This window comes from Pollicipes pollicipes, unplaced genomic scaffold (assembly GCF_011947565.3).
Source record: "Pollicipes pollicipes isolate AB1234 unplaced genomic scaffold, Ppol_2.1 Scaffold_4881;HRSCAF=5763_pilon_pilon_pilon, whole genome shotgun sequence".
Taxonomy (NCBI): domain Eukaryota; kingdom Metazoa; phylum Arthropoda; class Thecostraca; order Pollicipedomorpha; family Pollicipedidae; genus Pollicipes; species Pollicipes pollicipes.
The window spans coordinates 43,175,178-43,184,396 of NW_023596576.1; the positions used below are offsets into that span (position 1 = coordinate 43,175,178).

At 59.6% G+C, this 9,219-nt stretch overlaps 2 protein-coding genes across 2 annotated transcripts; both read left to right on the forward strand.

Moving 5' to 3' along the window:
* Positions 1 to 1,046: 1,046 nt before the first annotated feature.
* LOC119100423 (mitochondrial mRNA pseudouridine synthase Trub2) lies at positions 1,047 to 2,110 on the forward strand (the record flags this gene model as incomplete). The annotated part of the gene is made up of 1 exon (XM_037223520.1): positions 1,047 to 2,110. A coding segment is annotated over one exon (750 nt), but the record flags the coding sequence as incomplete, so codon positions are not given.
* Positions 2,111 to 3,414: 1,304 nt separating this feature from the next.
* On the forward strand, positions 3,415 to 6,415 carry LOC119100424 (uncharacterized). The gene is made up of 3 exons (XM_037223521.1): positions 3,415 to 3,582; positions 4,820 to 5,998; positions 6,368 to 6,415. The coding sequence occupies exons 1-3, from the start codon at positions 3,421 to 3,423 to the stop codon at positions 6,413 to 6,415; spliced, it is 1,389 nt and encodes a 462-aa protein (XP_037079416.1). The 5' UTR covers positions 3,415 to 3,420.
* The last annotated feature ends 2,804 nt before the right edge of the window (positions 6,416 to 9,219 follow it).

Here is a 9,219-nt window from a genome sequence, read left to right on the forward strand (position 1 = left end):
GAGCATGTCCCAGGAGGGATCTGAAACCCATGGATTTGTACCATTCGGACTCTGACCAAATCGGTTCCATCTCAGTCAGGCCCCCACAGCTCAGAACCTGCCCCCACAGCTTCAGTGGCTTCCATCTCTTCACTGCTCCCACCACTTCGGTGGTAACCATGTTTGAAAAAGGGCTCCAGCCGCCTGGAGCCGCCTTTCTGGACCATCACGGGAGGGAGACAGCTGCCGGTGGCATCGACACGGACCGGGCCGGCCGGCACGAGGCTGGGTGGCGCTCGTGGCCGACCGGCCGGGGCACCACTGCGCTCTGGTCCACCTGGCTATGATCGCATTCGCTCTGTACGAGTGTATTGTTGTTATCCCACGAGTTCGTTCATATCTGAGATGGTGTGGACTCAACTGGTAGAGTTGGCATGGAACAATGCTATGCTTAGCATGCACCTTGAACCCTGTACCACTCCTGCAAGTCATTCATAATTAAGGAGTAAGTAAATTTATGAAAAGTAAACGTTTAAGTAGGCAAAGGTCGGGACTTTTTTTTACTTCACCGTGTCGCACATGTTGTAGATGTCTATCACCTTCAATCCCTAAAGGCCTGCACACATATAGATGTAGAAAATAGACTTAGACTTTGGTGTCAGTGAAAGAAAGCCGTTAGCGGGACTCCAACCTTGCTCATATGATTCTGATGCACATGATTCCACATCGTCCATCTGCATGTGTTGTATGGGAGTGTCAGCATTTTCTTTCTGGATATGTCTGTCACGTGTTGGTCTCCATGACCTTGTTCACAGATGCCCACTGCAATGCCGGCCGGGTCGCGGGTAGCAGGAGACCTCTGGAAGCGGCTCAATGGTCTTGCCTGCCTGTACAAACCATCGGGATACTCAGTCGACAAGTGCATGGGTGTGCTGCGGCACAAGCTGACCGTGGACCTGAATGCCGTAGAGCGGGCTGCAGTCGAAGGGCCGCCGCGGCGACCGGCGCTGTCGGTCGACGGGCGCGCGCTGGAACCAGCCGGCGCGCGCGCGCTGGAGCCGGCCGCGGACGCGCCGCGCGCCGCGCTCGATCGCCGGCTGGTGATCGGGCCGGCGTTCCTCCCGCCGGACGTGCGCGTGACGCCGCTCTCGCTGCTCGGCTGGCGCACGTCCGGGCCGCTCCTGCTGGCCGTCAACCGCGGCGCGCGGCTGGTGCCGGACCTGCGCGCGGCTGGGCCGCTGCTGCGCGTGTACCAGCTGAGCGGCCGGCTGGGCATCGCCACCAACACGCTGTTCGCCGACGGCCGTGCCACCGACCGCGCCACATACGGCCATGTGACACGCGGCCGACTGGAGGCGGTGCTGGCCGGCCTGCAGGCGGCGCACCAGCGGCTGATGTTCGAGCACTCCGGCCTGCCGGTCAACTCGCAGGCGGCGTACGAGCTGGCGTCGCGCGGCCCGCCGCGGCCGGTCCGGGGCTCTCCACCCGTGCTGTACGGCATCCGCTGCGTGCAGTTCGCGCCGCCGTTCTTCACGCTGGAGGTACACACCATCAACGAGTCTGAGCAGTACCTGCTGACGCTGGTGCAGGACCTGGGCCGCCAGCTGCGCTCGGCCGCCACCACCGTGCGCGTCCGCTGCCTCCGCCACGGCCCGTTCACGCTCGAGCATTCGCTGCTGCTGAAGCACTGGCGGCTGGCTCACGTTCGCGACAACATGTCGCAGTGTCTGACGATAGCTGCCAGCGAGCTATGCCAGCCGCTGCCGGGCACGCTGCGGCCGGTGGCGGCGGCTCCCGAGCGGCTACCCGCCGGCTAGCGACGCCCCCGGCCCGGGGACCGGTAGCCGGTCGCCGGGACCAGCCGAGTAGCCGGGACCGGCCTGTGGACTGGTCAGGGTCGGCGGATGGTCGGTGAGACTGCTGCTGCGAAGGACGGAGCGCTGCGCCCGAGCCTGGTGGCTGATGGTGGCGGCAGTGGGTCGTGACTTGAAGCGTCTAGTCAGCGGCTGGCCGCACCTCCCACGGGTCATGGTGTCATGGTGTCATGGTCATGGCGGTGTCATGGTAGTGTTTCATGTCGACACCTGTGATGCTGGCAGCAGGGGTAAGATTCCGAATAAATGGGACGTTTGTAAGCACGATTTTGTTTCAAAATTGAAGACGACTTTCAGAGCGTGAATTCCAAAAAAATAGCGGTTATGTGTGAGAGCGGGGAAATGATAATATTGTTTGCTCCTCCTCTACCGTCCCCTTGTATTGAATCCTAACGATACGCTGCATAGTTTATCTGAATATAGAAAACTTCAATTTTCAGGGCTCAGTACACTCGTGATAACTGTTCTCAGTGACAAAACAATTTCCTTTAAACTGACCATGGCCATGTTTTCTGTGCAACTCTCATGCTTTCATGGATGCTCTCTTTCGGCTAGGCAGCGAAATGTTGCAGTTACGCCATTTCCGGCATTAATATTTATATGTGATCCATAAAATGACGACGATGGGCCGGCGGACACGATGACATGCCGCTTTAGGCAAGTTTGGACTTGTTGTTCTGACAAAAGTTGACCTCAAATATAATGGATAGAACAGGTTAAGCGATGTTAATAAGAAAGCACTGCTCTTATTGAAGGTGCAGTGCTTGCTTGATAACGTTCCGTACCTCCCGGTATAAGGAATATCGATTTTTGTCAAATAAACACCCCAAATCACAATGCTGGAAAAGCAGGGGCTCGAGGTTTTTCTTTGACGTATATTTCCGTTGTGCTGTCCTACAAGAAGGCTGCGACCATTTGCGAAGGTGAATGACGGCGAATGAAGTGGAAGTGGTGATGCCGTTTCCGTCTATCGCAATGGTATCTGACCCCGTCCAGCACGAACGTAACCGGAGTACACACGTAGAGTACCACTGCGGGACGTTATTTCCAGCCGGTGACTCCTCGAGCACGCCGCACAGTCCGAGCGGACGGTCGTTCATCATGTCACGACAGGTCGGGTGTATTGTACACGGCACGCCATGGTCACGCCCAGACGCACGGTGGGGCGTTGCATGAGGCAGTTTTGCAGTCGCATGCTCCCTGGCTGTCGGTTTCTCACGAAGCACATGTCCAGTGGTGCCGAGGTTTCCAGTGCGGGCTTGCGGATTCCCCACCGCGTGGCTCCAGGAAGCCAGGCGGCGCGCGTGGGCGAGCGGCGCCCTGCCTGCCCGGGGCGTGCGCCGCCGGCGGCCGCCGCGCCGTGCGCCCCGGCGGGTACGCCGCTGACGTCAGCTGTCTTATCGCGGCGTATCAGCGGCGCCCGGCCGGCCGGCAGACAGACCAGGCGCCGCGGAGCCCCGCGGCGTCGCCTCCGCAGCCCGCTCGACGGCGCGTCGTATCCGTCCGGCCACCGGGAGGGATCCGGGCCGCCGCTGGCTGCGCCGCCAGACGGCTGGCGAGGCTCGCCATGGCGCGCGGCCGAGCGTGGCTGTGGGCGGCCGTGTGGACGGCGCTGGCGCTGGGCGCGTGCGCGCAGCGGCCACTGGCCTGCGAGATCGTCTGCTGCGACCTCATGCCGCACTGCAGCAACGCTACCAGCATGAGCTGTGACTGCCCGAACTCGCACGAGGTGAGCTCCTGTCGACGCTGACCGGCTGTTCGTAGTAAGACGAGAAGTCTGGCGTGGGAGCGTGGGGCTGATCACTGCTTGACCGCACGTTGCCGAGTCCGTGGAAGGGACAAGGATTCTCTTGAGGATAGGGGCGCAATGCAGTGGTAGCTCTTAACGCTGATCTTTAGCCGTCTTCCAGGCGCGATATGTGGTGATAAAATAAGAAACACGACGCTAAGGGCGAGTCGGGCTTCTTCCCTCCTAACCTGTGTCCATGACCGGGCTGGGCGTTTCAAAAATGTCGTTGGCTTGCGGTCAGCTGCACGTCGGGGTCGGCAGTGAAAATATGAAATCTCCTATCTCCCGTTGGTTGACACTTAACTGGCCGAACATGAGGGCTCGTCGGTGATTCAACAAAGGCCCCCGATATGGGGCGCGCTATCGTGCTGTTATCACGCACATAGCGCAGCTGCCGCTCGGTGCGCAGACGATACGTGAGCCTGGGCCTGGGTCCGAGCGATGAGCACAGCTGGGAGGATATTGGTCATGTGCGTACCCGCGTCATTTTATATGCAGCATACTGGATGTCATTTCCGACATGTGAAGTTTTTCGGTGTTGCCCCCAGCTGTGAAGCGAGTTTAGCATGCTGGAGCGCTGAGGCGGGGGGGGGGGGGGGGGGAGGGGAGGGACTGGGACTATAAAATATTTAGATCCGTTTCTTTCCATATTACTGCTAAGTTTTCGCAGACACCTGTGCGCCACATTCTCTGAACCCACCACGACCTCATGACGCGATGTTTTTTTTTGCCTATACCAGCATGGTCCGGTATGCTATTTTATCCGGGAAAGAGTGATGCATACCACAGGCCCGCAGTTCACGGCAACGCCGACCACTTTTAACACACGTTGTAGACAATGCCTCTGAACTCCTTTCAATTTCCTTTTTTGGCTGTGTAAGGCCGCTGTTCATTTCCTCATGACTGGGTGCCACACTTACTCAGCGGACCCTCGGATGACATGCTCTCTGAATGGTCGGCACTATGCGACAGGGGCTTAAACCAGCTCAACGAGGTCACTCATTGAAACGCTCGTCACTAATTATGCCGCTCCCGCCGCTGGTCGTCGTTACTGGCAGCCCGCCAGAAACAGTGGCGTGCGGTGCCGGCCGGCCGTGACAGCGCCGCAAACCCCCGCGTGTCTCACGTCAAAGGCCCGACGCGGTACCTGCGCATCACAGACCCGAACCACCCGCAGATGCGGCTGCGAGAGGGCTCCATACCGAAGACGGTCAAGTACGTGCACATATCCAACGCCAGGACGGTGGTGATCGGGCGAAACCTGATCTACGCGCTGTACGCCCTGCGGGACCTGGTGATCATGGACGTGGACTCGGTGGACGTGCACTCGGACGGGCTGGCGCAGTCGGCCGCCTCCAGCCTGCAGCAGCTGCGCCTGGAGCGCGTGCACACCGTCGAGCTGCGCCGCGAGTCGCTGTCGGGCACGTGGCGCGGTGATGCCGTTATCACGCTGCACCGCGTCAAGTACCTGCGCCTGGGCGGGCTGGCGTTCCACTTCAGCGGCGTGCTGCCGGGCCCGCGCGTCGTGCTCGACCTGGTGGGCGACCTGCACGCCGAGCGGCACGCCTTCAAGGCCACCATCGGCCACCTGTCGCTGGTGAACGTGACGATGCGCGTGTGTCGGCCGGACACGTTCCGGGGTGAGATCACCAGCCTAGAGCTGCTCGGCTGCCGCCTGGACTCGCTCGAGTCGGGCTGCCTGCGCGCCGAGGAGGGCTGGCGGCGCGTGGCCGTGCGCGCCTGCCGGCTGGGCGCCGTGCGGCGGCGCGCGCTCTCGGGTCCCGTTGACGCCGTCCTGCTGGAGGCCAGCACCGTCGACGTCATGCACGAGGGCGCGCTCCAGCTACAGGTGGACCGGCTGGAGCTGCAGCGCGTGGACGTGGCCGAGATGGGTCCGCGCGCGCTGAACGTGACGGCGTGCACGTCGGTGCGGCTCGTGGAGTCGCGGGTGGCGCTGCTGCGGGCGCTGGCGCTGGCTGCTGTCCGGCTCTCCAACTGCGAGCACAGCGACGTGCACCCGTTCACCGTGCACCTGCTGCACGTCGGGGACGCCGAGAACGGGTCGCTGGCCGTACATGCCGACCTGCCGGCCGCCGCCGTCAACTGGGACTCGCTCATGCTCGACGCCGACTGTTCGTGCCAGGCGGCGGAGCTCGCCCGTCAGCTGGTGGCCGGTGGATCGACCGCGCCGCTGACGGACACCCAGCGCGAGCTGGCGGAGCACGTCTCTCGCAGCGGCTACTGCCGCGACGAGCACGGCGGCGCCGAGCGCCTGGCGGACGCGGCGACCGCCTGCCGGTCCGCGTCCGGCGGCGCCGTCAGCCTCGACCAGGACGTCGTCTTCTACGGCGTGCTGGCCGGCGCGGCGCTGCTGGTCGTTGCGCTGCTGGCCGTGCTGCTGGTCAACCGGCACCGCATCCGCCGCGCGCTGGGCGGCCGGCCAGCGCCGCCGGCCAGCTTGGCGACGCTGGCCGAGCAGCGTGGCGCCGGCAGTGGGTCAGCCTGCACGAGCGGCACTGAGCTACCGTCGGACAGCCGGCTGCCGGACCTGCTGTGCTCGTCGCCGGCGCCCGAGCACATCTACGATGAGATCCGACCACGGCCGCCGCCGCTGTCCGACTACGCCGACCCGCGCGACTCGATGCCAAGCCGCCCTCCCGAGCCGGGCGTGTACGCCGAGATCGCGCCGCTGGTGTCAGCCGACGCCGCCGCCGCGGCCCAGCAGCCGGTGCCAGCCCAGGACTCGCGCAAGTGCAGTGTGACCGACCTCTGACGGCCGTCGGACTCGGGGCGAGGCAAGACGGCGTGGTCGGACCGCGCCGGCCGGGCTGGCCGCCTCTCCGCCCGGCCGTGGCGCACGCCGCTGAGGCTGATCTCAGAGTTACCACGGATACATGCACGCGCGCGCGCGCGTGCGTGTGTATGTGTGTATGTGTGTGTGTGGGAAAGTGTGTAGGTCTACAGGACGCGGACGCCACAATTGACTTGCGCGGCTGTGAGCATCGTGATTGGCCGAGTGATCCACACAGTCGTCTGCATGTTTTGCTTTGGTCATGCCTAGTTCGCCACCGTCCGCGAATGTTGCCTGGCCTTCCGACTGGGCATCACACATGTCGCGCCTTCGAGGGTAGATGCGCAATGCGTGTCATCGCCAGGCGGTAGTTTCAGCCGCTGTGATGAACACAAAGGCTGACTCATGACCAGCTATGATGTAAACTGACAGTCGTCGCCGACGCGTATGCCGACAGGCGTCCTCTGGCCGGCAGCGGCCACGGTAGACCAGCTTTGCAGCGGCTGTGGTTGTGGCGTGTGCTGGTTTGATATGACCCCAGAATGCTCTCTTTTTGCGTACGATCACAAAACGGTGGCTAAAAATTTCATTGATGGCCTATGCTCACCATGCTTTGTGTTCAGTTGCTGCGTGTTTGTCAGGCCTTACATGTCACAGTACATTTTTAAGAAGTCTTAGTTTGTTTGCGCCAATATGATGTGTCACCAGGGAGCGAGGCGTATGCGACTAAGTTGTCAACAACTTTGTGTAGAGGACTACCCGCAGCATTTGCACAGATCTGACGTCCCGCCTGAAGTACCGCAAAAGAGGCCGCGGATGTCCTTTGCCCGCCCGGGGGCCCACTCGCCGCCGCCGCGCGGGGGTAGGGGGAGGGTGGCAGCAGCCTGCGCTAGAGTTCCGGAAACACGAGCCGGGCAGCGTCCCGTCTCTGCGGTCACGCCATCCGGCCCGGCGGGCCAGCCAGGACGGAGGGAGAGAGAGCCTCTCGAGACTGACACCATCGCGTCCGCACCCGTTAAGGGTGTTTGGGTTCAGCGGAGAGGTGGCCGTTGCTGATCGATATCCTAATTATTTGAGTCTTATGTAATCGGGTAACTGCCAGGAGCAGGCTGGTCAGAGCCCCATTTCCAGTGCGCCCCTCAGCCTAGCAGGGCCGAGAGGCTGCGAAGAGGAAGAGGAAGTAGCGTGGTTAGCGTATTTCCTGTGCTGCAGCCATGCGCGAAATGGCATCATCTTCCAATGTAAATCTCTCGCAGCATGGTTGGGAAGGCACCCGTCGCCTCCCAGGAATTAGGGTGGAGTGAGCCATGTCCCTGTAGTCGCTCAGTTGAAGCTGCTCTACTTTGCTATGCGTGGTAATGTGGTGTCATGGAGCGTGACTCAGTCCTTCGTCGATGGTTGAAGTTTGTGGCTGGGCTGGTGATTCATGGCTCTGTTGTGCGCTTGAAGTTTCGAAAATGTCTTGCGCTTTTGAGAGGGTTTCCGTGATTGCGTCCTCATGTGTTTTGGTGTGGTAGAGTCCGCCAGCCCTCGCAATGCTAAAATATGCGTTGGCTGTTACCAAACGAGTGGGTCCTACCCGTCCAGTGGGCCCTCCAGTCGGCTTATATATTCGCAAGTACTGACAATATAGCCATCCAGCCTCCAGCAACAAGCAACGCTTTTTGCAGCTATTCTGTATTTTTGTCACGCCGAACGGCGCGGCGTATCATTCCGGAACAACTAAAAACTCAAGCAATGATAGCGCGAATGCAACACAGTTGGGACTTTGGTGACCTATGCTGACCTGAAGGTTACGACTTGCAGATGTAAGAGGGTTCAAACGGAAGAGTTTGCATAGAGCCCTACCTGTCCCGATTACTTGGAGCATCTAGCTTTATGGTATTTGAGATTCCCGGGGATCAAATTGACCCAACGCCCGAGCTCGTCATCCTCACAGTACATATGTGCGATCGTTAAGAAAAATGAAAGAAAGATAGCAAGGTGGTAAGACAAAGTAGAGTAGTAAGAATGGTGAATTCGTGGTACAGGTACATATTTTTGGTTTAAACCGCTCAAGCTCCTGTAAGACCCAATTTTTATTATCGCACTTCTGCTCCGATGTTACTTTCGCTGCGAAACATAGAATCTTTTCAGTCGGCCTAGTAGCATGCCGTTGTTCGCTGCATGAACAGAAACGCATTGTGCAGGATCAGTAGCATTGCAAGTTCTTCATTAAAATGGCCGGGGTACACTGTGGTAGGCTATGCCTGCTGTGACTGAGAGCACAAACACAGCAACTGGATCGAACCAGTTATGGAACGGTATTGAGGTCATGCCAGGCAATGAGGACATTCTTTTAGCTAAGCGTCATTAGATCAGGCAATTAGCACAACTGGATTCGGCATTTCCTGTACTCGCTGGAAGAGGCAATGTATTATTACATTTTAAAATATTTGCGCTGGGTGATCACGTGACCTGACATGACGTCATCCCCTTTTCGGCTAAGTTCGGTCAACTCCTCAAAACTTCTGATGCCTTTGGTATGATGCACATCCGACTACAATAGGCTTGGATCGGTTGTATTATGCTAGTTTTCCGTTCCCAGGCCTATCCAGCATGCCGTGTTTCGATTGTCTGTACGTCAATCGGTTTGCTTTGATCTCTTGTTTGATCTCTTGTCTGTTTGCTTTGATCTCAATCGGTGATGCTTTGATCTCTTGGCGTTACGGTTTTGCATACCTCGCAAAAAGCCGAGACATGTCTCTGTCGTCTAAGATGTGCAATGTGCTTAGAGCAATTCTTAG

Excerpts from the sequence above, each read along its gene's own strand:
- LOC119100424 (XM_037223521.1), top strand. The coding sequence starts at position 3,421 with ATGGCGCGCGGCCGAGCGTGGCTGTGGGCGGCCGTGTGGACGGCGCTG. Across the intron at positions 3,583-4,819 it reads ACTGCCCGAACTCGCACGAG|ATGCGGCTGCGAGAGGGCTC; the intron begins GTGAGCTCCTGT and ends AACCACCCGCAG. Across the intron at positions 5,999-6,367 it reads TCGTCTTCTACGGCGTGCTG|CCGGTGCCAGCCCAGGACTC; the intron begins GCCGGCGCGGCG and ends GCGGCCCAGCAG.